At 45.5% G+C, this 22,051-nt stretch overlaps 1 protein-coding gene across 1 annotated transcript in view; it reads left to right on the forward strand.

Moving 5' to 3' along the window:
- LOC119661640 overlaps nt 1–18,814 on the forward strand; it is a 112,383-nt gene extending 93,569 nt beyond the window's left edge. The window contains exons 3-6 of the mRNA XM_038071068.1: nt 16,915–17,154; nt 17,213–17,313; nt 17,387–17,694; nt 17,754–18,814. Of these exons, the coding sequence (XP_037926996.1) occupies nt 16,915–17,154; nt 17,213–17,313; nt 17,387–17,694; nt 17,754–18,310 (1,206 nt within the window). The 3' untranslated portion in view covers nt 18,311–18,814. The remainder of the gene's footprint in view (nt 1–16,914; nt 17,155–17,212; nt 17,314–17,386; nt 17,695–17,753) is intronic.
- The last annotated feature ends 3,237 nt before the right edge of the window (nt 18,815–22,051 follow it).

Below are 22,051 nucleotides of genomic sequence, written 5' to 3' on the forward strand. Positions count from 1 at the left end.
TACTCGGGGAAAATGCCTCTGCTATGACTAACCAGCTCCAATCTCTGGCAGGGTCCCAATCAGATATTCCGTGTGCATCGTCGCGCTATTAAAACACAAAAGGGTATGACGCGAATGGGTGTCTAGTAAGTTTTTGAACAATCACTTGGGCTCTTACGTGCACTATAGCGGTTTGTTTTGTTATGGAACTGCCTACGATAGTGGCATGCCTGCAAACAGTTCATACCAGGTACGGGCCAGGTACTTGGTTTCTCCTTTCCTCATTATCACAGCGCCACAGCCATTTCACCGGTTACCTGGATCTTCACTCCTCAGCCAACTACACTCAGTTCGACAGAATCATTGTAATGGCTGAGCCCGGCTTAGCTTCAATTCTAGTTTTCTTTTTTAATTGACCCCGAGGTAGTTTTCGATTACATTCACAGTCCAACCGCAACAATACAACTCTTTTAAGCATATGCATATCCATTGGAAGAACATATATGGGTTCATTACTTCCGCCTTATCGCTTCACATGCACTCTAATGGAGAAGCTACCAACATGTGGTACTTAGAGGAATAGATACCAGCTATATGGTTACAAGAGTGCAATTAGATATGTATATCGTGTTTAGATGACCAGAGAAGCAGTTGTGAGCAGTTAGCCATCCCAATCCACTCATTCTGTGCATGCTTGAATCCGATCTAATGCGGTCTGAAAACTATTGGAAGTAGACCTTTCGGATGAGGCAGATTAAATGAGCCTTTTGAATTGATAGTAACAGCAGCGAACGAGATAACGTGCAACATCTAACAAATCTACCGATTTTGAATGGTCTTCGCCTTGCATTCCGGTGCAACATTCACATGTGATTATGTGGTCCGAGTTTCTCTTCTCTAGGCCATCTTGGTGTAATGTAGGTCACAAATTTGATGAAAGGGAGAGTTGCAGGTGATTCTTCTATTCAATTTTTTTTTTCGTGAAAAATTTAACTTGAAAACTGGTTGGTGCAAACTGGTTACAAGTAATCAATTTAAGGGGCCCCTGAGTATTAAGATACTTTGGAAAACATTTTGTTTTTAATTGCAAATAAATGATCTTTTGTTGGTGAAATAACTCCACGACCACGAATTCCCAGGAGTAGGGGGCAGTTTTAAGGGGCAAGAGAAGGAAAATCCGATGGGTCCTAGTTCTTAGATCCAGTCCCGGTGCTCACAAAAAATTTCAGTTCTCTTACCCTACAGTTAGAAGACACGAACGAGTGGCTCAGGCAGTACGGCTCCTCCATTAACGATGTGTGGGAGGGTGCGCGACTAACCTTGAAAAGGGTCTCTGAGCTTCCATCGATCAAAAAGTGTTTTCTCTGGCTTCCAGAAGAAAAGCAAAATGGCGTTGGGGTTCTGGAGCAACTTGGTGTACAGAGCAACCTTAACACTTCCACCTGGTTGCTTCTAGGCAGCAAGGCAGGAGAGAGAACCGATAGGCCGGGAACTTTTCTCACTATCGGCGTTACCGAACCTGATGTTAAGAAGGTTCGGGAAAAATCGGATTGCCGGCTCTACTATGGGCTGGGGACCGTCACGTTACAAGTGTCGGCTCCTAAAATCATTGAAGGGGACATGCAGCCCCCGGCATCTACATCTGAAACGTAGATGAGGTGCCTTATTTACCAAGTAAATTTGCAGCATTGTAAAGCGGCGACTGCACTTATCAGTCGTCGGATCAATAGCTGCAAGACATTTATATACCTCATACAAGAACCGTGGATTGTTGCTGAGGCAGTTAGGGGCCTAAACTTCCAACAGGCTGACCTATTGTATGCCAATAGAAGCGATCGACCTCGCACCTGCATGGTAGTCTCCAAAGACTTCCAGGCTAACCTGGTTAACGACCTATGTGATGGCGACACCACATCGGCTAAGCTAACCATAAAAAGTCAACAGGGAGATAAAGAGATACATACTATGGTGCTCATACTCTTCCCCTACGACGCAGAAGACGTTCCCAGTGGAACATTCATCAGAGCTATCCAATATGCCAAAAGTAGAGGCATGGGAGTAATAGCAGGATGTGATGTCAACGCTCACCACATATGCTGGGGAAGTTCGAACATCAATGCAAGAGGATCGAGACTATTGGAGTATCTAGTAGGAACCGATTTGCAGATCTTAAATGTGGGTAATGAACCCACTTTCTTCAACGTGGTCAGGCGAGAGGTCATCGACATCACGGTGGCATCTCCTGACATCGCGGCTCTGATCGGAGAGTGGAGAGTATCAAACGATATCACACTCTCGGATCACAGACGCATTGATTTCGTTATGAGCATGGATCCACCTCCACCCAGTCCATTTCGGAATCCGGGGAAGACAGATTGGGTAATGTATCAAACAGAATTGAACGCCCGAGTCACGATCCCTGGGAAGCGCATCAAATCCATTGCTGGAATTGAGAAGACAACCCAAATGACCACAACTAGCATGAGACAAGCTTTCGAAGAAAGCTGTCCACTCAAGATGCCAAAGAAGGGTAAAACACCATGGTGGAACTGGGATTTGGCAAAACAGAGGAGAACGACAAGGATGCTCCTTAATCGTGCTCTGAAGGGCGAATCAAGCACTAGCTGGAATCGCTATAAAGAGGCACAGAAGGCTCTAAAGAAGAGCATAAGATCGGCCAAACGGTCATCTTGGAGACGCTTTTGCGAAGAGACTAACTCTCTTGAGGCAACCTCAAAGCTGAAGCGGATTCTGGTCAAAGAACGCAGCCAGAAAATGGGTTATTTATGTTTACAGAATGGGAAGTACACAAAAAGCGATGAAGAAACGGCAAATCATTTGCTTGAAGTACACTTCCCAGGCAGCATCCAAAATCTAATCTCGGGGCCAACAGGTGCATACAACCCTCAACCGAGAGACTGGAATCTGACATGTAAAGAAGTATCACTGGAGCGAGTGAAATGGGCATTTAACTCTTTCCATAGATACAAGTCTGCAGGTCCGGATGGCATCATCCCTGCGCTAGTAATAGAGGGAATGGATGCCATGGGTCTACATATTCGGAATATATATCGCGCAGGCCTAGCACATGCTTATATTATATTATAATTGAAAAGGCGATGTCCGAAAAAGAATACGCCTTAGGCGCATTCATGGACATCGAAGGTGCCTTCAATTATGTCTCATTCGCGGCAATTTGTGATGCGGCAAGACAGCATGGAATCGAACCGCTGCTAATCAGTTGGATCCTTCACATGCTAGAGTGGAGAAAAATCCACATATCGGTCGGCCAGAAGTCTATTGAAGCAGGATGTCTCAGGGGTTGCCCACAGGGAGGGGTTCTCTCTCCACTGTTATGGCTCTTGGTGATGGATACCCGGTTGTGGCTCTTAGAGGACAAAAAAGTCTTCGCGCAAGCATTTGCGGACGACCTAGCCGTAATAATTACCGGCAAGTTTACGGACACAGTATGTGACTGCTTGAATGCAACTCTGCATGAAATCCACAGCTGGTGCCTCCGCAATGGACTCACAGTGAACGCTAGGAAGACTGGTCTAGTTATGTTCACTAGGAACGTCAGGTGGGGCAGCAATACGCTACCCACCTTAGCAGGAACGGAAATCCAGCTGCCACAAACAATCAAGTACAAGTTAACGTGGAAGCATCATATCCAGGAACAATATCAGAAATCCTGCAGATTGCTCTGGTGCTGTAGAAATGCGATAGGTAAGACCTGGGGACTTTCACCTAAACGGATATACTGGATGTATACATCCATAATAAAACCCATTTTGATGTATGCATGCATCGCCTGGTGGCCAAGACTGAACTTTGCTAGCAGCAGGAAGCTGCTAACGCAGATTCAGAGACTTGGTTGCCTAAGTATTACTGGAGCAATGAGTACTACGCCGACTGCGGCACTTGAAGTTATCCTAAATTTACCCGCCATTCACTTGAAGGTGAAACGGGAAGCAGCCAATGACGCATATATGCTCGATACCATTGGGGCGTGGAAAGGCGGTCAATCAAACGGTCATGCGTCTATCTGGAAATTCTTTGAAAAATATCCGGTAGCCCTGATGCCGACCGATCATATGGTTTCCAGATTCCAGATTACACTGTCGTAATCACCGAAAGAGAAGAATGGTCGACAAGTGGCCATGAGTCTTTTCAGATTACAGACCTAATAAACTTCACCGACGGGTCAGTCATGGAGGATGGATCGGGCGCAGGCGTGTTCTCGGAGAATCCGATTATAGAACTGGCCCGACCCCTCGGAAAAATGACGACCATATTCCAAGCGGAGATATATGCTATTTTATTGGCAGCAGAAGAATGTCTGCAACAAAAATGGGGGGGTCACACCATTCGAATCTGTTCCAACAGTCGAGCGGCATTATCAGCACTAAATGGCAACAACATATCAACCCAGTTGATGTGGAGTTGTCACCAGGTGCTGCTGAAACTTAGCCGACTGAACGAAACATTCCTGATGTTGGTGCCCGGGCACTCTAACATCGCCGGTAATGAGGAGGCTGACAGACTGGTTTTGCCGAGGGTCTGGATCACAATGGTGGGGCCAGAACCAACTCTTGGAATCCGACCATCTACTGTCAAGTCTACTCTGAAGGGTGAAATTGCAAGGACTCACGCAACCGAGTGGAGAAATTTGGACTCTTGCCGGCAAGCGAAAATCCTTGTCAAAGAGCCTAGGGCGACTAGAGCGGCATTTTTGTTGTCCCTTAAGAAGTGGGACATGAAAACCCTAGTAGGGCTTTTGACGGGACACTGCTCCTTAAACTACCATATGGAAAAGATTGGGGTGAATGTGGGGAGGAGGAGGAGACGGCCCTACACTTGTTATGCAGCTGCCCAGCATCCTCAGATCTCAGACGAAGGCACCTTGGCAAGGTTTTCTTCAATGAAGAATCTGCACACTCTCTGCCTCTGGAGAATTTTCTCAAATTCGCTAAAGCCTGCGAACACCGTAGGCGGGAAGCCATTGAATAGGCAACTTACGGGGATAGTACAATGGGCCTAATAATGGCCTGAGTGCTCGGAGCTGCGGCTCCCCCCAGTTAACTAAACTAACTAACTAAACCCTACAGTTAATAAACTCCTTGAGCTCGCCAAAGACTATTATGGGACGGACTCCTATCTCAAACAGGCTGCCGGCTAAAATGCCCCCCTGTTGGTTCTAGGACTAGGACTTCTAACTCGAAACCGTTCGACACAATACGTCAGGCCAGGCCTATTCAGAACAGAAGTACAACCCCGTGGTTCAGAGAGCCTCATCTAACCTGGTGTCTCTCCTATACATCTCCCTCTTTTTCAACTTAAGAACGCCTTGAGTGTAACATGTCACTCTTTTCCAGGTGTGTTTCCTCTCAATTATGGTGTTCGACACATCCCTGTCGTAAATTGCAATGACAAATCAGATGATGATGTGATTGTCAAACGACTATCCTGGGTGGCCGGACATGACCAAGAGAGGAGGGCTATCCCACAAATCTAAAAAGTTGGCGAAGTTAACCATGAAGGTCTCTTCGCAAATATTGAAATTCCATCGAAGCGCTCCGTCGATAAGTGCTTGCAAGCCTCTGTGCTAGCCAAGCTAGAGAATGTGGGATGGTCCTTTGAGCGCTTCGATCCCTCACGTGTTGTTTTCTAAAAAAAATCAGGTGTCCTTTCCGATGCGTGGAATCGCAACGGATCCAGAAATATATAGAAACATGGGGATTCGCGTGTACCTATTGAAATGACCAATACGTGAGCTAAATCTGGAAATGAAATACAAAATAAATCGAGAAACAGGAAGCTGGACGCCTCAGTTATGAAAGGTTTTATGTGTTTATTTTACAAGGATCATGCTCTCCATTATAGCCTACATAGCTGCAATTTCGTGGTGCTGGAATGAACCTAAGATGGTTTTGCAGACAATTACTAAAAACTAGTAGTAATATACTATTACTAACTTTATTTGAATAGATATCGGTATGTAAGTTATTTCGGAGCCTTGGCACCATATAGTGGCAGCCTCCGGTTTTTCCTCAGATATTTCGGATGGGTAGTTTCTAAGAATGGGTCCGTTAAAGAGATGATCACTTGCAACCCGCACTTCCTACCTTTCCAACGAATGTCAAAACGGCTTCGGAAAGTACTAATCGAGACCATTAATTTGGTATCGCACATGACTATATTTAGTTAAAAAAAAAATTAACACTCCCGTTTTGCGCACCCCCCTTAACTCGATGTAGAATGATGTAACTCACTATATGCGTGACCGTTCACAGTTTCCACCTTTCCACCAAATTTGGTGTAAATCGCTACAACCGTCTCCGAGAAAAATGCATGTGACGGACAGACAGACAGACAAATAAGCGGCATATTCCTATACAGCTGCTACGCCTCACCGAGCGTCACAATGCCTGAGTTTGAAGACCTGTTAGCCGATCTTGTTCACAACGCAAGGGGACGAACTCCAAAGGTGATAGCCGGTAACTTTAATGCGTGGGTCATCGAGTGGGGCAGCAAAGAGACTAACGCAAGAGGGCGGCGCTTATTAGAAGCATTCGCCCAGTTGGATGTAGTTCTGGCCAACGAAGGTGATGTAGAAACTTATCGGAAAGTGGGAACTGGTTCAATGTAGATCTACTTTTGTCAGCCCTGCGCTGGCACGTGACATGTATTGGCAAGTTGACGAGGACTTCACATACAGCGACCACCAGGCAATCACCTTTGAACTAAGAACGGCGCCACAGGGGAGGAGACCCCAACCCTGCAAGCTGAAATACAAAAGAGCACCAGGATAGTCTGCAAAAGCGCTGGGTGAGCAAACATTCATGGGGGTGTGCTTAGACCTGCCTAGCAAAATAGGTACCTCAGTGGATAGCGCTCTCCATGTCAAAAAAGCATCTCTAAAGCATGTGACGCGTCGATGCCTAGGAGATGTTCACTCCCCACTAGAAGATCCAATTGTTGGTTGAATAGTGAGCTTGCCAGCCTTTGATCGATTTGCCAACGAGCCACACAAACGGCTCAGAGGGCAATCGGTAGGATCTGTCAAGGGAAGCCCGCAAGAGCTTCAAGCTCGCCATCCAGCGGAGTAAGAGGGAATGTTTTAAGGAGCTCTGTTTGGAAGCGGACATAAATTCGTGGGGTAGCGCCTATAAAATCGCGATAGGATCAGATCATGTGCCCTATGCTCTTGTTGAAAATAACCCAGGGGTTATTTCCCCGGCAAGGGGGGCGGGGTACTGACACTTTCCAGCGCCCCTTGAATGTGAAGCCCATTTCACCAGTCCCCAAGGACCAGCTGCTGAAGAACTGCAGTCGAATAGGCGACAGCAAAACCCCAGGTCTGCACGACGAAGGTCCTCAAACTTGCCGTCAAATGTAGACCGGAAATGTTCGCGGAGCTGATCGAAATGTACATGTTCGAGGGTATCTTTCCTGCGCCATGGAAGCGGCAGAAGCAGGTGCTGTTTCCTAAGGCTGGCCAACTTCCTGGCGAACCGTCCTTCTATAGACCCATATGTCTTCTAGACACTATGGGGAAAATGTTGGAGCGGGCAATTTAAAATAGATTACTCCTGGTCGCCGGGAGTCAAGGAGGCGTTCCAGATAGGCAGTACGGGTTCCATAAGGCCAGATCAACCATTGATGCCATCAAAATCGTTGCTGGCTGGGCCGAAAATGCAATTCACGGAAGGGGGTTGTACCAGCAAATATTGTGTGGTGATGACCCTGGATGTGAGCAATGCATTCAACTCGGCCAATTGGAATCTTATACAAAAGTTTCTGGCGACGATTGATGTTCCCACCTACCTTGCCCCTATTGTCGATAACTACTTGCAAGAGTGGACAGTCTGGTATAATACCGATGATGGCCCAAGGAGTACATTGTCTCCTCAGGTGTCCCACAGGGCTCTGTACTGGAGCCACTATTGTGGAAAATCATCTATGATGACGTACTTAACCTTCCGGTTCTGGAGGCCATGGTAGTGCGTTACGCCGACGATATAGCACTGGTTGTGAGTGCTGGACTGGCACTTGCGGAGAAAAAAACGCAAGCGGTCGTCATCACTAAGCGCCGCAAGAGAAATGATGCTTGCATTAGAATTGGGAATCGTATTATCACTTCCAAGCCGGCCACCAAATACTTGGGGTTGATGATTGACGGCAAACTCAATTTTAGGCAGCACATAGAGCATACTTGTGAAAAAGTATCCACCACGAGTATGGCTCTGAGAAGGATAATGCCGAACGTAGGAGGAGCGTGTTATATGTAGTCCCAGTTTGGGGAAAAGCGCAGCATGTTTTAAGCAATGCACATCAACTGAGTACGGGCTACAGAAGATCAGCCTTGCGTTCTGTCTTCAGAACCGTCTCAAATGATGCAGTTTTTGCCTTGCATTCCGGTGCAACATTCACATGTGATTATGTGGTCCGAGTTTCTCTTCTCTAGGCCATCTTGGTGTAATGTAGGTCACAAATTTGATGAAAGGGAGAGTTGCAGGTGATTCTTCTGCTCAATTTTTTTTTTTTTTAATTTAACTTGAAAACTTGTTGGTACAAACTGGTTATAAGTAATCAATTTAAGGAGCCCCTGAGTATTGAGATAGTTTCGAAAACATTTTGTTTTTAATTAGAAGTAAATGATCTTTTGTAGAAATTATTGAAATTATTTTGATATTTGGACCCCTTACCAATGATAAATTAAAATCACCTAAAAATTCTTGATAAAATTACTATAACTTCCTATTTCCCTAAAATTAAACCACGCGTCATGCTTGATGGCTGGTAACCTCCTTGGAAAGCAGATCACAATTAGCACTATGAAGTAGGGGGCAAGAGAAGTAAAATTCGATGGGTCCTAGTTCTTAGATTCAGCCCCAGGGCTCACAACAAAAAAAAAAGCAGTCTTACCCTAAAGTTAATAAACTCCTTGAGGGCCTCGAAGACTGTTTTCGGACGGACTCCTATCTCAAACGGACTATCAGCTAAAATGCCTCCTGTTGCTTCTAAGACACTAATTCGGAACCATCGGACACAATACCTAAGGTCTGGCCTATTCAATGTAGGAGCACAACCCTGTGGTTCAGAGATCCCAACTACCCTGATGTTTCTCCTATCCATCTTCCTCTTTTTCGACTTAAGGGGGCCATCCCGTGTGAAAGCCGTTTTTTTTGGCTTTTTTTAGCATTTTTCTGTAAAGAACTGGATAAAGATACAAATACGAATTTTTCACCATAGATTTAGTAATATCTTAAGCGTGCATAGTATTTTTTCCTGTCCGATCGCATAGTTCATTATGGAGATGCAGAGCAATTTATACACCCATCTCCAAAAAAGGTGTTTTCAGCTACCACGCTAGAGCGCGCTGAGATCATCTTAAAGAAAAAAAAAGTAAACGACATTTTAAAGTACAGACTTAACTACAGTCCGCAAATTAGGATTACTAAAAAAATATTAAAAACTAAATTTTTAGTACGGTGTTAAACTTTTTTTTTGTGAATTTTGGTGTTTTTTCATGGCTTCTTCAATGAATAAAAAAAAACTACTGAATGAATCGCAATTATCCTAGTTTGCGGACCGTAGAAATATGTTCTGAATAAGTCGTGAAAATTTCAAAGAATTTCGTTGGATAGATTTGGAGCTATGGTGGCAGCCGATTTTCCACATGCAGTTTCGAGAAAAACGCATTTAAAAAATAGAATGCCATTTTTAGGCATACAATCTTAACTGACCATTAATCTGCTATCCCTGGTCCATAAACCTTAGGTTTCTTGAAGAAACACATGTACGGCCTTGGCTTCAATTCTTGTTCTTTTAGTGAAGTCATTCGAGCGTCATTCGGACCGATAAATACTCGCTTTATTACGGCGATCGACATAAACCTGGCATGCGACTTATTACGTATTTAACACTATAATTTCCGAACGACTCTGAATATCAAAAAATCACTTTGCCCATATATTCTAGACTATATCTAGATACAATTCATGCAAAAAAAATTCGATTCCGCGAATCCGACACATGAGATGACCCGCTTAAGAATGCCTTGAATGTCACGTGTCCTTGCTCTCAATTATGAGGTCCGGAGGCACTTGATACCCTTCCGTCGATAGGCAATGGCGCTGCCGTCTTCTATCGAAAAAAAAGAAAAAGATGTGGCAAGCATCATCCAACACATCCTTGCAGTAAATGCAGTCGTTGCTTCGATTGAACCATGGTCGCACGTCTTTGATGAGATGCGTAGCCCATTTACCGCTCAATTCTCTTTCCGACGATTGCTGCCCTGCGCTGAGAGTGCGGGTTTTCTCTTCACAAGTTACGACTTCCTGATTTTCCTCGTTTCGTCTGTTGTGAGGTATATAAACTTCCACTCATCCACATGGAGAGCAATTGGAATAACTTCTGTTGTCACCATTACTGCTGGCTCCAAGACGGTACAATAATCAGATGTCAAGGCTGTCAACCAACCAAACTTCCCTAACAAGTTTGGCAGTCGTGAAAACGATTGCGCGATATAATATGTGGAACCGGATGGCATGTGCTTCTTAAATATTATCTCCCTGTCCGCACACAGAGATTTTATCCCGTGCTTTGACTCAAGAGTCAACAAAACTAAACCCACCCGAGGTAGACTTCTCTAATAGAGACGTGAAATCTCAAGGCGGGTTGATACCAGTGACAATTTCAATCCGAAAGGTGCTAAACTGCCAAACAGCCTAATAAGGGAGGGGGCAAAATCGCAAAGAAAACTAACGCACGGGATAGATAGGGAAGGACTACCCTTGAGTCATCTTCTTCATGGGGGGCCATGCGACGGCCCACCCCAACGTTTACCGCTTCAAACATGATGGGGGGAATCCTAAGTAATCGGGAGAACTGACGCTTTCGTAAGGAGGGCTAGAGCAAAAACAACTTAGTTTCAATTCATAATTAATTTTACAAACTCATACCTATTCTCACAGATGAAAATTAATTCAACATTCAATTGAACATACTATTATGGTTCTATTCTCCTCGGCAAACACTTGTCAGCATTAGCTATTTTTTTTTCGTTCGATTTATCTGCAGTTTGAAAAATATGAAGCCAATTGTCACGTGTCGGGAAGGTAGAGTCGGTTGGTTCGAAACCGCGTCCCTGAGCAGAAGCAGCATTCCAGAGTCGCCTAACCCTGCTCTGGGTCCGCGGGGAGGCGCAGATTCTCTCTGTTCACCATCTCCGTGGGGCTGGCCGTGAACTCCTCTCGTTGGGCTGTACCGAGACCGAGGAGGACGAAAGGGAAGGACCGCGACCACGACGGATCGGCGTGAATCATTAAGGCCAACGTTCCAGCATACCATTAGACTGTTGATGGTATGCAGTAGTCCTATGCCGTTTGAAGTCCAGTAGCTTTCCTAACTACGCGAAAAGAGTAGATTCGAATTGCATTTCCTGGTCCGTGATGATAACGGCTGGAACAACAAAGCGCGGAATCCGCTCTCGACAAAGGGCCTCGGCACACGACTGCGCCGTAATGTCAGGCAGATGTATTGCTTCAGGCCACCGCGTAAACCTATCGATGATTGTGAGGCAATAGTCGAATCTGTGCAAATCTTGTAAAGGGCCGATGATGCCGAGATGGTGGAAGCGCTTTGTTGACCTAGGGAATACACCTGCTTCCTTTCGAACGTGCTTGTTGACCTTGTACTTCTGTCACGCGATGCATTGTCTGGCCCAAGAGTTACTGTCGTTGTTCACGCACGGCCAGAAGTATTTATCAGTGATGCCTGGACACGACAAGACGACAAGATCATATACTGTTTTAAATACGAAAATCGACCAGAATGAACGACCTGGGTCCCTAATCTGAGATCTCGCAAAGCACATAAGAGTTTGAACCAAAAATAGAAGACTCCTTGAATTTATATTTGGAGTTTGCCTTCAGGCTCTTTTTGTGCCTCGGCGATTGCCGTATAATCGACTGCGGCGGGGACTGTGACCTCGAGATTCGAAACAAAGCGTCTGCCACATCATTGTCTTTTCAGACAGGTGTTGGATATCAGAAATAAACTGGCTTATGTAACTCAAGTGCCAAAGTTGACGAGGGGCTCTGCATCAAACGCATAGACGGCTTCAGCAAACCACGCAACCTCGCGAGAGTCTTTAGTTTTGGACTCAAACAGGTAGGCGTTCCGGATCGCTAAGTGATGAGCGGCTTTGGGTTAAAAATGACAATAAAATTTTAACATGTCCAAGAACCTTCGCAGATCCTTTACTGTGGTTGGTAGGGGAAAGCTCTTTATCGCCTCAACCTTGTCTGGGTCAGGTTGCATACCGTCATGGCTTATCAAATGGGCCAGAAATTTTACCTGCCTCTGGAGGAATCAGCATTTCTCAACGTTTAGGATAATTTGAAATAAAAAAAACTTGTTTCTTTTTCAAGTCCTTGTTAGCACTGATGAAGGGAAAAGTGGTTCCCGAAATATCGGAATACCTTGTACATGCAAGAATGAATATCTAAACCAACGAGAAAGAAACAACAAGTTTTTTTTTTATTCTTTCAAATAATTAATCGTTGGAAACACCGCATAATTACACTCAGATAAAATTTAGGATAAGTTTCGGCCTCAAGGAGACGTTGAAAAATGCACTCAAGATGTTCAAAATGCTCAGATTCTGAAGGAGGAAAAGACCAAAACATCATCCATGTAGACGAAACAAAAGTTCAACTTTCGTAAGACAGAGTACATGAACTTCTGAAAAGTCTGCGCAGCGTTGTATAAGCCGAAAGTCATCCTAGTAAACTTGAAGAGTCCAAAAGGTGTGCAGATAGCCGGAATCTTGTAATCAGACGTCTCTCAGAGACTGACTACCAGATGAAGAGAGCCTTGCGGTAGCACTCAGAAACAACCTGATGTCGGAATCGCGTCTGTTGTCACCCGGAGGGGAGTACTCTCCAAATTCCCATCATCTTGTTAACAGACAGAGACTGTGTTGCACTTGGCAAATCAAACGCTGGAGGTGCTCTGATAGTGATCAGTCACCTTTCCGCACCGAAATCATATTTCATCACTGTATGAGTTATTGTGCCAAATGCATAGCCCTTCATCATATCTTGTATTTTTTTTCTCCCTAAGCCTCCCTTTCCTGTATCACGATTTGTTCGACGGATTATCAGAACTCCTAAACGTTTTGTTCACCTCTTTTCTTTCCATCTTGTGCGGCGACTTTAACCTTCCTATGCTCTCTTGTCCTGTTACCCCTGGATTTTCTTCCCTCCCCAATAACTCCTCCTACCCTTTCTTTTCTTTATCCACTTTACGGCCCAGCAATTTAACCTTTCCAGAAATCACTTAAATCGTACTATTAATCTTGTCCTCTCCAACCTTTCCTTTTCCCAATCCCTTCATGCCCTCTCTTACGTCGCTCCTGACGCCCATTTTATGCTCAGATCACCCGACTCCACTCTCCTATCCTATCCTAGCCTGCCAAATTTAACTGTCGTAAGGCAAATTTCGAAGATTTGAACTCAACACTGACGACAATCTGCTGGGCCCCCTCCTTTCTCCATTATCGTGCGATCAAGTGCTCAACATCTGCTATACTATTTTATCAGCTCTTCTTTTTTGCTACGTGCTCTTTTCTCCTAAGTCCCTTGATTTTTACACTCTCTTGTTACAGAATTACCGCCCCTTTCACTCCTCTCCTCCTGTCCCGATGTCTTGAAAAGGTATGTCAGCGGCTGGTTGTACGTTGATCACCTCATAATGAAAGAGCAGCACGGCTTTGTTAAACGTAGAACCACTGCCTCCAACCTGCTCGACTTCACCAACTTTGCAGTCAAATATCACAGCAGGAAGTGGATACCATCTACACCCGCTTTGTTAAGGCCTCCGACACCGTAAATCATAAGATACTTTGTGCAAACTCACTTCTCTCGGTGTTCCAATATTACTTGTAACATGGCTTGCCGCGTACCTTTCTAACCGATCCTGTCACGACACTTTTGATGGCTGCACATCCTTCGCTCTCTGACCTCCCACACCCCTCTAGGAGCATTTTCACGCGAAGTCTCTTGGTTACTGGTAGCTCATGGAGACCTTCAAACACCATCAAATTTATTATGCGCTGGATATTTCATAATGTTTGTTACCTCAGGGTTCGTCAGCGACCTTCAACGAATCGCTTACGATACGGGATGTAACGTCCTCTAGGTGCCCGAGAAAGTAGTCCTGACCCTCTACCTAGCAGTATACCTGCATCCTAGGTAGCAGATAGTCCACTGCAAAGCGAACTGGAGAAAAGCGGAAAGAGGACGAAATGCCTCAAGGAGGCTTTATCAAAGTAGTTTCCAGGCCCCAAAAAAAGAAGGCGTAGAAGGACAAAAGGAAACAACTGACTGCGCCGGCAGAGGCCCATCTGTCCAAAGACAAGGAAGCTGCAAAGCGAAAGCCAGTAGTAGAAAAGACGAGGAAACGAAGATGAATAGACCGTCGGCTCTGCTCATTAAGCCGACGGAAGGCAAGACATTTGCGGAAGTCCTTAGTGAAATTCGCTACAGGATGAAACCCAAAGGCAACGGAATAGAGTGTGTTCCATACGGAAAACGAAGGGTGGCGGAGTCCTCGTCGAACTGGGCTCGAAGACGACTAGCAAGAGCACGCGGTCAAGGGGTTATTGGGGAGAAGGCTCTCATTTCTAGTCTAGAGCATATGTGCTCTCTCTCACAGGAAAGGTCGAAGTGGAGGGGGCCATTAAGCGGGAATGTCCCGTGATAATCAATGCCCGGACAGGTATCACCTCTGTAAATGCTCGAGGCCAAAAACTCGCCGTGCTGGAAGTCCCCGAGCAATATGGGAGGAAACTTCTTATCACCTTGAAAATCAAAATTGCATGGCTAGTATGCAGGAGACTATGGACACACATCAGTAAGCGCTTGCAAGCACCAAGCGAAGACCTGCAAGTTGCGTTCTCTGCAGGGATCGGGGCGCGTCTGGTGAGAGCGTCGCATACACTGCGGGCTCGGGACAGTGTTCAATCTTTAGCGCGGAACTGAAAAGGACTAAGGCGTGAATAGTATGATGCGCATTTTGAAAATTAACATGCACCGGAGTGCCCTTGAATGGGGCATGCCTCAGCCGGACTCCAGAGAGAAACGGATTTTGGAAATGACGGCAAGAACCGGACTGGTAGTTTTAAACATGGGATCCACGCCAACGTTTCAGCGCCCAGGCTGCGAAGGAAGCATCCCTGACATCACTTTTGCATCGGAGTCTGTGGCACCATCGGTGGACGGGTGGAAGGTTCTGGAAGACTTCTCGGCAAGTGATCAACAGTACGTCGCGTACGAAATGGTTGATGCTACTTGCCGGCGTGCACCAGCTCGACGCTCCCCCTGCCTGTGTACGGGACTTGGCTATAAGTTTGTCACCAAATCGGCGTTCTACAGAAGCCCTGCATACTAAGTACCGACAAAATGGATCACATTGCACGGGCATTATTCCCCAGACATCCTGTACGGGTTGATGTCAATAGCGCGGAAAGCGTCGAGGATTGCCCTCTTTTCACAATGAAAGAACTCGAAGAAGCGGTGGTATAAACTGGTGTTCCGCCAGCGGCCGGACTCGCTGCTTGCGGCGTTCAGCGCTTGCTGGAAGAAGGGCTCTTTTTCTTGTCGCTGGAAGGTGGGTAGACTTGCGCTGATCAGCAAGGGAAAAGGAGACCCGGAGCTGCCGTCTGCATACTGACCGCTGTGTATGCTTGACACGGCCGGTAAAGTGCTTGTAAAGCTCATCAAGAGTAGACTCGCTGATGCGGCGCTGCCGGGGACTTATTCCAAGACAGTTTGGGTTCAAGGTAGGGAAAACCACAGTTGATGCTGCTATGGTCGTGAATGCGGTTTATAGGACGACGGATAGTGCTCCTCATAAGGCTTGATGTCAGAAATGCCTTCCGTAGTTGCGTAAGATGGGCAGATATGCTAGACCACATTAGAAAACTCGTTCCACGTGCCAAGCTATCCCTTGCGGATATTAAGGGATTATATGAAATACCGCTCCCCACTCTATGAGACGCTAGAGGACCAGAGGAGGATGGAAATCACATCGGGAGTAGCACAGGGATCCATTCTAGAGCCGGACCTTTAGAACGCTTCCTACGGTAATCTGCTGAGACTCGATATGCCCGAAGAATCGCACCTGGTTGGTTATGCAGACGGCGTTGCGGTACTCATTGCCGGATGCACTGTTGAACAGACGCAAAGCAGAGGTGGGATATTGATGCGACGGGTAAGCGGATGGATAACTGCTTATGGTTTCAGCTTTGCGCTGGAAAAAAATCGAAATAGTCATCTTGACCAGAAAGGGAATTCCGACCGTGCGTCCCATATCGATTAGCGAGTTGACTATAGAGTTAAAACTAGCGATTAAATAGCTTGGTTTAATGCTCGACTCGAAGATGGGCTTCATCGAGCAAATCAAAGTCACAGCCAACAGGGCTGCAGCTGGAGTCTCGGCCTTGATTCGGCTAATGGTGAATGTTGGGGGCCTTATATCTACTAGGAGACGTCTCCTTATGGGAGCAACGCAATCGATTCTGGTCTATGGCGCGGAGGTATGAGATGATGCCCTTGACAAGGAGGTGCGTCATAAGCGCCTTACTCAAGTGCAAGGACGAGGAGCTTTACGAGTGGCTCCTACGTACCGCATTGTCTTTGAACCGGCCATGATGGTGATCGCGGAAGTGATTCCTGTTGCGCTCCTTGCCAAAAACCGTAAAGCTATCTACCGCCGTAAGGGCGAAAACTTAAGAGAAGTGGTTGCCCGAGGTGCTACTTATATTTTTGTGTATGCAACTTATTCGCCTTTCATCATGATATCAATTTCTGTACAGTTCTATGTTTCGATATATCTAACATTCATTCTCCTATTTAATTTTTTCAGATAGTATATCTAGGAGCATTCTCATGCGAAGTCTCTTGGTTATTGGAAGCTCATGGAGACCTTCCAACTCCATCGTATTTATTATGCGCTGGATATTTCATAATGTTTGTTGCCTCAACGATCCTAATACATGGCCTAGTCACAGGACTACCATGGGGATTATTTAGTTGGTCTGTGATAGTCGGAATTCTTTCAATTCCGGAACTAGCATTCGTTATGATTATGACTACACAATTTTGGGTATGTATCATGGTTTCATTTTATTAGTTCTCAATTTGTGACTTATTTCAAATTTTAGGGTCTACAATCTACACATGGATTGACAGAGCTTGTAGGATATTTAATTCGATTGATAATCAATTGCCTAACATTGTTATGTGTAATACCGACGGCGTTAAAGTAAGTCCTAGATTTGATTGTGATGAAGTCATGTGGGACAATTTTGAATTCACTGAATCCCTTTTTTTCGCAGATGGCGTCGTGAAGCGAAAGTCCTGACTCAGCTACAGACTTTAGCAGCCCGTCTGCAGCTTCAGACACCACCACCAACTACGCCGGCATTAAAGTCGAACTCGACACGAAATAGTAAAAAGCGACGTAGGAGTCGAAGACCTAGTGCTTACGATAATCCTGGCTTTGTTGTGAACGAGGGAGGAATGAATCCCATGTTTCCCCCCTTCCAGGATAGCTACTCTCAAAACAACGAATTCAATGCAAGTATATTTGGCTTGCATCCCGGACAATACATTGGACCTTATCCCCCACCACAAGCAGCTTTCTGTGAGTAACCCATATTAAGGATTAATTTACTTAATGACACTATCGTAATCTAATTTCAGCTAAACGAACACAATCGCTATTGGACTTACGATACGTCCTTCCAACTTTCAACCAAAAATCATCTATCGACGAGTGTGATGGTAAAATTTTGAACAACAATATCGAAAATCTGAAAAACGTAAACGAAAAGACAAAACCACCCCTCCAGGACGTGACTAGCATGAAAGTAGCGCCAGATGACCCCATTTATTGCACAATCGACTCAAACAAAAGTACCAAATTAGCAAGAAATTGTGTCTCACTTGAAAATCTCGAGGACATTACTAAACTCAAAAACGATCTAAGTTACGGCAATAATCTGTTGCAAAACTACCACTTCTGGCCGATGATGGGAGGGTTTGGACCGGCGCAACTGCAGCAACCTCCGCATTACCAATTTCTCCGGTTTCCATTTGCATACTATCATCACCAGCATAATCCTCTAGTAGGTTGTGGTGGCGTCGGTTACGGGGGATTCACACATCCTTATGCAAATCGAAGCAACACGAATAGCAAGCAATCGGTTGGGACATCCGAATCGGATGACTACCGGAAATATCGGGACGTGGCATTATAGTAGGCGAAGTCGGTGCTGAATGCATTCTTCAGAAAATTAGACCAAAGTTATGATATTAGAACGAATATAGCAATATTGATTGAAATTAATTGTTCATCGTCATCGTTGGCATTTGTGCTTAGTATCCAGTCAAGTATATGACGTCAGATACGCCTTGCAACTGTTTCATTAGCAGAGAATATTCCTAACATTCGGAAGTTGCACCACTTACATGTCCTAGTCTTCAACGTTTACCTGAGTTAACGAACACAAAACGCATTAAGCTGTTAAGAGAAATATTATAGAATCGACCAAAAGGGTGTTACTAACAATTCGGAACTATGGTGGGATATATATTTTATAGAATTATATTTGTACGAACCAGTAGATGTAATATTTATTGTTTTTAGTGTATTTGACTATGTTAAAGTTGTCTAACCAATATGTAAATATTTACTATATGTATGTCCTTTACTTTAATATCGAGAGACCTAAAGAATGTTGATATATTTTTATAGATAATAAAACAGTTTTATCATACATAAATGGACGTCTTTGTATTGAGAGCTTCCAAATTAGAGCAACAACGCAGCTCCGAGCACTCAGCCCATTATTAGGCTCATTGTACTATCCCCGTAAGTTGCCTATTCAATGGCTTCCCGCCTACGGTGTTCGCAGGCTTTAGCGAATCTGAGAACATTCTCCAGAGGCAGAGAGTGTGCAGATTCTTCATTGAAGAAAACCTTGCCAAGGTGTCTTCGTCTGAGATCTGAGTATGCCGGGCAGCTGCATAAAAAGTGCAGGGCTGTCTCCTCCTCCTCCTCACATTGGGTGCACACAGCCGAAACCACTACCCCAATCTTTTCCATATGGTAGTTTAAGGGGCAGTGTCCGGTCAAAAGCCCTACTAGGGTTTTCATGTCCCTCTTCTTAAGGGACAACAAAAATGCCGCTCTAGTGGCCCTAGGCTCCTTCACAAGGATTTTCGTTTGTCGGCAAGAGTCCAAATTTCTCCACTCGGTTGCGTGAATCTTTGCAATTTCACCCTTCAGAGTAGACTTGACAGTAGATGGTCGGATTCCAAGAGCTGGTTCTGGCCTCACCATTGTGGATCCAGATCCTTGGCGAGCCAGTCTATCAGCCCCCTCATTAACGGCGATGTTAGAGTGCCCCGGCACCCACATCAGAAATGTTTCGTTCAGTCGGCCAAGTTTCAGCAGCACCTGATGACAACTCCACACCAACTGGCTTGATATGTTGTTGCCATTTAGTGCTGATAATGCCGCCCGACTGTCGGAACAGATTCGAATGGTGCGACCCCTCCATTTTTGTCGCAGACATTCTCCTGCCGCCAATGAAATGGCATATATCTCCGCCTGGAATATGGTCGTCATTTTTCCGAGGGGTCGGGCCAGTTCTATAATCGGATTCTCCGAGAACACACCTGCGCACGATCCATCCTCCGTGACTGGCCCGTCGGTGAAGATTATTAGGTCTGTAATCTGAAAAGACTCATGGCCACTTGTCGACCATTCTTCTCTTTCGGTGATTACGACAGTGTATGTCTTTTCAAAGACGAATCTGGAAACCATATGATCGGTCGGCATCAGGGCTACTGGATGTTTTTCAAGGAATTTCCAGATAGACGCATGCCCGTTGGATTGGCCGCCTTTCCACGTCTCAATGGTATCGAGCCTATATGCGTCGTTGGTTGCTTTCCGTTTCACCTCCAAGTGAATGGGGGGTAAATTTATAATAGCTTCAAGTGCCGCAGTCGGCGTAGTACTCATTGCTCCAGTAATACTTAGGCAACCAAGTCTCTGAATCTGCGTTAGCAGCTTCCTGCTGTTAGCAAAGTTCAGTCTTGGGCACCAAATGGGTTTTATTATGGATGGACATCCAATATATCCGTTTAGGTAAAAGTCCCTAGGTTTTACCTATCGCATTCCTACAGCACCAAAGCAATCTGCAGGATTTCTGGTATTGTTCCTGGATATGATGCTTCCACGTTAACTTGGGGTCGAAATGTACTCCTAAGTACTTGACTGTTTGTGTCAGCTGGATTTCCGCCCCTGCTAAGGTGGGTAGCGTATAGCTGCCCCACCTGACGTTCCTAGTGAACATAACTAGTCCAGTCTTCCTAACGTTCACCGTGAGTCCATTGCGGAGGCACCAGCTGTGGATTACATGCAGAGTTGCATTCAAGCGGTCACATACTGTGTCCGCAAACTTGCCGGTAATTATTACGGCTAGATCGTCCGCAAATGCTTGCGCGAAGACTTTTTTGTCCTCCACGAGCCACAGTAGGGTATCCATCATCAAGAGCCATAACAGTGGAGAGAGAACCCCTCCCTATGGGCAGCCCCTGAGACATCCTGCTTCAATAGACTTCTGGCCGACCGATATGTGGATTTTACTCCACTCCAGCATGTGAAGGATCCAACTGATTAGCAGCGGTTCGATTCCATGCTGTCCCGCCGCATCACAAATTGTCGCAAATGAGGCATAATTGAAGACACCTTCGATGTCCATGAATGCGCCTAAGGCGTATTCTTTATCGGACATCGCCTTTTCAATTTTTGCCGTAAGTTCATGGAGTGCTGTCTCCGTGGATTTGCCTTTCTGGTAGGCGTGTTGCCTATGGTGAAGTGGCCATTTAGGAATGTGTGTATCCCTTATGAACCGATCTACTAGTCTTTCCAGTCCTTTTAGCAGAATGGACGTTAGGCTGATCGGTCGAAAGCTTTTTGCGTCGGTGTAGGAGAGTTTTCCTGGTTTTGGAATGAACGACACCTTCACATCCCGGCATTTAATTTTAATATAAGCGTGTGCTAGGCATGCACGATATATATTCCGAATGTGTAGACCCAAGGCATCCATTCCTTCTATTACTAGCGCAGGGATGATGCCATCCGGACCTGCAGACTTGTATCTATGGAACGAGTTAAATGCCCATTTAACACGCTCCAGTGATACTACTTTGCATGCCAGATTCCAGTCTCTCGGTTGAGGACTGTATGCACCTGTTGGCTCCGAGATTAGATTTTGGATGCTGCCTGGGAAGTGTACTTCAAGCAAATGATTTGCCATTTCTTCATCGCTTTCTGTGTAGTTCCCATTCTGTAAACGTAAATAACTCAGTTTCTGGCTACGTTCTTTGACCAGAATCCGCTTCAGCTTTGAGGTTGCCTCAAGAGAGTTAGTCTCTTCGCAAAAGCGTCTCCAAGATGATCGTTTAGCCGATCTTATGCTCTTTTTTAGAGCCTTCTGTGCCTCTTTATAGCGATTCCAGCTAGTGCTTGATTCACCCTTCAGAGCACGATTGAGGAGCATCCTTGTCGTTCTCCTCTGTTTTGCCAAATCCGAGTTCCACCATGGTGTTTTACCCTTCTTTGGCATCTTGAGTGGACAGCTTTCTTCGAAAGCTTCTCTCATGCTAGTTGTGATCATCTGGGTTGTCTTCTCAATTCCAGCAATGGATTTGATGCGCTTCCCAGGGATCGTGATTCGGGCGCTCAATTCTGTTTGATACATTACCCAATCTGTCTTCCTCGGATTCCGAAATGTAGTGGGTGGCGGTGGATCCATGGCCATAACGAAATCAATGCGTCTGTGATCCGAGAGTGTGATATCGTTTGATACTCTCCACTCTCCGATCAGAGCCGCGATGTCAGGAGATGCCACCGTGATGTCGATGACCTCTCGCCTGACCACGTTGAAGAAAGTGGGTTCATTACCCACATTTAGGATCTGCAAATCGGT

The sequence above is a fragment of the Hermetia illucens genome, chromosome 1, assembly GCF_905115235.1.
Source record: "Hermetia illucens chromosome 1, iHerIll2.2.curated.20191125, whole genome shotgun sequence".
Lineage (NCBI taxonomy): Eukaryota > Metazoa > Arthropoda > Insecta > Diptera > Stratiomyidae > Hermetia > Hermetia illucens.